We start from the raw sequence: 6,000 nt of genomic DNA on the forward strand, positions 1-6,000 counted from the left end.
AAAACCAGAAATATTTTCTACAAACAAGTAAAGATCTTAACACAAGTTTACAAACAAGCAAAACCAATTCAGGATTCACTCTCAAGCGAAGAATTACATGCAAAAGAAGACACTGAGTGAAATCTCAGAGAAGGAAATATTTTAAATCATAGAGAAGGAAATCCCTCACCAAAAACATTTCAAATCACAGAGAAAGAAATCCCTCACCAAGAAATACTCTATTGAGTAATGACGACGTAGCTTGCTCAGGGGAGCGGCAACGGCGACAGAGATGGCGACACGTGATGGGCTTGGGCAAGCTTCGGCTATGGGTATGGAGATGAAGGGGTCTGGGGTAATGCGTGTAAAGTAGGTTTGTTCGTTTTTTTCCTTTAATGAAACGTAGTGTTTCGTTTATAAAATGAAACGCTGCGTTTCATTTATGGATTGCAATGCAAACCCTAAATGGGGGACTACAATAAGAATAATTCTATATATTAATATTATAGTGATATAGTAATACTAATACTATATGTTATATATTATATAATAATACATTAATACTAAATTATTAGTAATATTATATACTATACTAATAATGATATTAATACTATAGAATAATATATGGTCATAGTGATATTAATACTATATAGAGTTATAGTGATTTAGTTCTAATGAACCAGTGATTAGTATAACTATATATTAGTATTAGTTATAGTGATTTAGTATAATTATATTAGTATAAGTTATAGTGATTTAGTATAACTATATTAGTATTAATATAAATATTAGTTAAAGTTATAGTGATTAGTATAAGTTTATAACTATATATTAGTATTTGTTATAGACTTATAGTGATATAGTATTAGTATAACTACTAATACTACAATGATTTATATAGTTCTTTATATATAGACTTAAAGTGGATTACTAATAGTATTAGAGCATAAAATGTAATTAATATACTCATATACATTAGGATACTAATGTTTACTTTCTAATTAAAGCGAAATGTAATTAATATACTAATGTATATTAGTATTACTACTGTATTATGCATTTATCAAATATTCAAAAAGAATATGTTGAGAATTTATTAGGTCATAAAATTTTATTAATATATATATTATATTTAAAGCATATGATCAAATAAATTTTCATCTTAAAGATTAAAATTCTATGTTATAAATTATAATAACATTATCTTATATATAATTATAATATATATTATCTTGGTGCCTCATAGATGGCACCATATTATTTTTTGAGATATTATATTTACAACATACATTTGTGATCAAATCCAACTTATTGCTTAATTGAAGATGTTTTTCGAAATCCTTTTTCTTTATTTTTCAAAGTCTTTAAACAAACAAAATTGGATTAACACCCAAGTCTATTGCCCGGTCTTGCTTAGTACTCATTCCTTATTCTATATAGTGAACCAATTGTGTATAAAGAAGGTTTCACTTGTGTGTGTTTTTTTTATAAATTCACCTGTGGGTTTGGTATTCACTGGTATGTACAAATAAATATATCACGTTTTGTGATAGTATGATCTGATAGTCGGTATCTTTTAGATTGTGAAATAATGTTGGATAATTAAATAATTTTATTTTATATAATTATTATAATTTTTTTAAATTTGTACATAAAATATAATAATTTAATTTTTTTAAATCTTAAAATAAAAATAATATTAAAAAATAATATTATAATAATATTTTATTATTAAAAATCTTTTTGTACTTTTTCTGCAAAAGTAATCGGTGAAATTCTGTTGTGTCTTTTGAAGCAGCTGTTGCTATCATTCCACCGAAGGTGCTTTGAACTATTTACTTGTTTAAAATTTAATCCCAAGTTATGAGAAATGGATTAAAGATAGATTGACAACGTTATTTCCTTTCACTACCAAAAGCAAAAGGTCCTGTACATTTTTTTCACTTATCCCTTTGTCTATCTGGTGGTGTCAATTAGGTCTGACTTCAACACACAAACAAGAACAACCAAACTAATATGCTGGTATTGTAGATTCCTCGAGGAAGATAAAGTCTGTGAACTTTGTGGTGGCTCCCAGAAAACCAAAAGAAACTTTTCCATTATAATTAACTTTAAACAACAAAACCAAAACATAGCACGATGCAAGTCTAAAATCCAAGCATACATACGATCAGACACCATACAGACAGAACAAAGTAACCATTCTCTCCACAGAGAGGAACCCTATACACACTACAAGACACTCATCACTTAATCAACTTCCTCGATCTTGGGACCAGCACCACCGCTTCCACTGCCAGTTGGAGGACCATCCTCGTCCATGGCTCCACCCATATCACCACCAGCACCTTGGTACATCTTGGCAATGATTGGATTGCAGATGCTCTCGAGCTCTTTCATCTTGTCTTCGAACTCATCCGCCTCAGCCAGCTGGTTCCCATCAAGCCATTGGATGGCCTGATCGATTGCATCTTCTATCTTCTTCTTGTCCGCGGCTGGTAGCTTCGCAGCAATCTTCTCGTCTTTGATAGTGTTCCTCATGTTATAAGCGTAGTTCTCCAGAGCATTCTTCGCCTCCACCTTCTTCTTATGCTCCTCGTCCTCTGCCTTATATTTCTCGGCCTCCTGCACCATCTTCTCAATCTCTTCCTTGGAAAGCCTGCCCTTGTCATTGGTGATTGTGATCTTGTTCTTCTGTCCGGTGGTTTTGTCCTCCGCAGAGACATTCAAGATACCATTGGCATCGATGTCAAAGCACACGTTGATTTGAGGGACTCCCCTGGGAGCAGGAGGAATGCCAGAGAGCTCGAACTTGCCCAGCAAGTTGTTGTCACGGGTTCTGCTACGTTCACCCTCGTACACCTGGATAAGAACCCCGGGCTGGTTGTCAGAGTAGGTTGAGAACACCTGCTCCTTCTTGGTGGGAATTGTGGTATTCCTTGGAATCAAAACAGTCATAACACCTCCAGCAGTCTCCAAACCAAGGGAAAGAGGAGTGACATCCAGCAACAAAAGGTCCTGCACCTTCTCATTACCCTCACCACTGAGAATCGCAGCCTGAACAGCAGCACCATAGGCAACAGCCTCATCAGGGTTGATGCTCTTGCATAGCTCCTTCCCATTGAAGAAATCCTGCAACAGTTGCTGAACCTTGGGGATCCTAGTAGACCCACCAACGAGAACCACATCATGGACACTGCTCTTGTCCATCTTGGCGTCCCTCAAACACTTCTCCACCGGCTCCATACACTTTCTGAATAAGTCCATGTTTAACTCCTCAAATCTGGCTCGGGTAATTGTTGAGTAGAAGTCTATACCCTCATACAAAGAATCAATTTCAATGGTTGTTTGAGCAGTAGATGAAAGAGTCCTCTTAGCCCTCTCACAAGCTGTCCTCAACCTCCTAAGAGACCGGGGATTTCCACTGATATCCTTCTTATGCTTCCTCTTGAATTCCTGGACGAAATGATTCACCATCCTGTTATCAAAGTCTTCACCTCCCAAGTGGGTATCACCAGCTGTAGCTTTCACTTCAAATATACCCTCTTCAATGGTGAGAAGAGAGACGTCAAATGTCCCACCACCCAGATCGAAGATGAGCACATTCTTTTCACCAGCACTGCTTGCCTTCTTGTCAAGCCCGTAAGCTATAGCAGCTGCAGTTGGCTCATTGATAATACGCATCACATTGAGGCCGGAAATGACACCAGCATCCTTTGTGGCTTGACGCTGTGAGTCATTGAAGTAAGCAGGGACGGTGACAACCGCATTCTTAATGGTTGTACCAAGGTATGCCTCAGCAATCTCCTTCATCTTTGTGAGAACCATGGAGGAAATTTCTTCAGCAGAAAACTGCTTCTCTTCCCCCTTGTAATTCACCACAATCATGGGCTTATCCCCAGGACCAGCAATCACCTTGAACGGCCACAACTTTATGTCGCTTTGCACGGAGGGATCGCTGTACCGCCTGCCGATCAAACGCTTCGCATCTGGATACCCAGAAAGGGAACAAATTCATTCAGAAACATTATCAAAACGATCTTTGGTTACAATTCCAATAAGAAAAAGTGACACACTTATAATCAATGGCCCTTACTACTACGTCACAAAACAAACAAGAAGCGGTAAGCACTAAGCAAGACGTGTTACAAATTTGAACCAAGAATTATATTTTGTTAAGCCTTAGATGATCGAAACAGAACCAGATTTCGGACTTAAAAACTCTCGGTTTTAAAGCTTAAGAAAAGAAATTCCCCCGACATGAAGAATAGATTATATGCAAATTTTATCTGATTTTCACATATAAGTATATATTATGGAAAACGCAATAGATCATAAACACAAGTTATAACATTCACCATGGAAATTATTCTGAAAAGATAGATTCCTGCAAAAACGGATCACCATGAAAACTAACAATTTAGAACTAACATTTTCGCACTTCTCCCTTATCTATAACGATCGAGAATTTATTTCTGTTACTCCCTATATGGAGCGTTTATGAAAATGTAATCATAGTGAATTCATCTACAGCACCTACCCACGACTCAATTTACAAGAAAACAGAGGCACTGAACTCTTAACGCATTTCGTTTTCCAATTAGACAATTAAAAGCATCACAAATAAACAGAAAGAAGAGAATCTACGGACGCTCTAATCCTAACATAAAATACTTGAAAGAATCATCACAGAGCAAAGAACTTACCGAAAACAGTGTTGGTTGGGTTCATGGCGACCTGGTTCTTGGCCGCATCGCCGATCAAACGCTCGGTGTCAGTGAAAGCCACATAAGACGGCGTCGTCCTGTTCCCCTGGTCATTGGCTATGATCTCTACGCGGTCATGTTGCCAAACACCCACACAAGAGTACGTAGTCCCCAAGTCGATACCAATCGCCGGACCCTCACTCTTTGCCATGGCTAAATCACCAAAAGAACTCGTAGAAAGCTAAACGAAAAAAAACGAGAAGTTGTAATTTGAGAGAAGAAAAATCACAGGGATTCTCGAGCGAACAATTTTGGTTTTGCTGAACTGAGGAGATAACAGGGGAGAGCTGGTTTATAAGAAGAAAGTACGATTTCTGGAAGGTTCCTGATCTTGGATTGTGAGCCGTCGGATCAACAATTTTTTTTAAACGGCCTTAATTTCTCATTGGAGGGGTTCTCCCGCTTTTTCTTCACACTTCTTTTAACTCTCTAGGCGGTTCGAGAATTTTCTGATATTGTGTTTTCCTAATGCGACACGCCGTTGAAAGGATGAGAAATCTCGGCCGTCGAAAGTACGAGAAATGCTACACAATAGTACATATCATCCCACACTTCAGACCAACATATAATTTTTTATTTTTATCATTTTGTTTAAATACATATATTTATACATTAATATATGTGTATTTAAATAAAAAAATAAAAATAATAAATCACATTTTAATGTGTGGTGTAAGGGATAAAATATAATAGGTTCATGGTATTTCCTAGGTCGGAAACTCATCAAGAGAGAAGAAAGAGAGAGGAAAGAAGGAGACAAAAGGTCGATAAAGATGTCAGGAAGAAAAGAGGAGAGTGAATATAAAGGAAATGTGCTGTGACATAACACTAATGGAAGTAAAACAAAGCAAAGGAGGGCAGGAGATAAAAGACAAATGCACATATGACTTTGGGGACTTTTGGTCAGGCCATTTTGAGACTTCATCTTCTTCAATATCACCACAGAAACTCTAATAAGAGGAGGAAAACCAAAGGATAGAACTCAAATCGCCATTGTATAGTGAAGACGAGAGATCATGAGAGATTGTAAACAAATATATTATAATGGATTCTCCCCTCTGCAACCTCCGTAAACGTAGGCACAATGCCGAATTAAGTAAATTTGTGTGTCCCTTTCTCTTTACTTTTCCTACATTTATTTAATGTTCATCTTCATGGATGCACGCACGGACACTGTACAGCCGCACCAGACCACTACCAGGGACCCACACAATACCAATCAAGACCTGAACAATCTCAACAAGTCCGGGAATGA

At 37.0% G+C, this 6,000-nt stretch overlaps 1 protein-coding gene across 1 annotated transcript; it reads right to left on the reverse strand.

Annotated features, from left to right (window-relative positions):
- Positions 1-2,050: 2,050 nt before the first annotated feature.
- Positions 2,051-5,018, reverse strand: LOC108992981 (heat shock 70 kDa protein 4-like). Its single transcript, XM_018967718.2, has 2 exons — positions 4,686-5,018; positions 2,051-3,968 (listed from the first exon to the last, which is right to left on the reverse strand). Exons 1-2 carry the CDS (start codon positions 4,894-4,896, stop codon positions 2,230-2,232), a joined length of 1,950 nt encoding a protein of 649 aa, XP_018823263.1. The 5' UTR covers positions 4,897-5,018; the 3' UTR covers positions 2,051-2,229.
- Between the last annotated feature and the right edge of the window lie 982 nt (positions 5,019-6,000).

This window comes from Juglans regia, chromosome 14 (genome assembly GCF_001411555.2).
Source record: "Juglans regia cultivar Chandler chromosome 14, Walnut 2.0, whole genome shotgun sequence".
In the NCBI taxonomy this organism is placed as follows: Eukaryota; Viridiplantae; Streptophyta; class Magnoliopsida; order Fagales; family Juglandaceae; genus Juglans; species Juglans regia.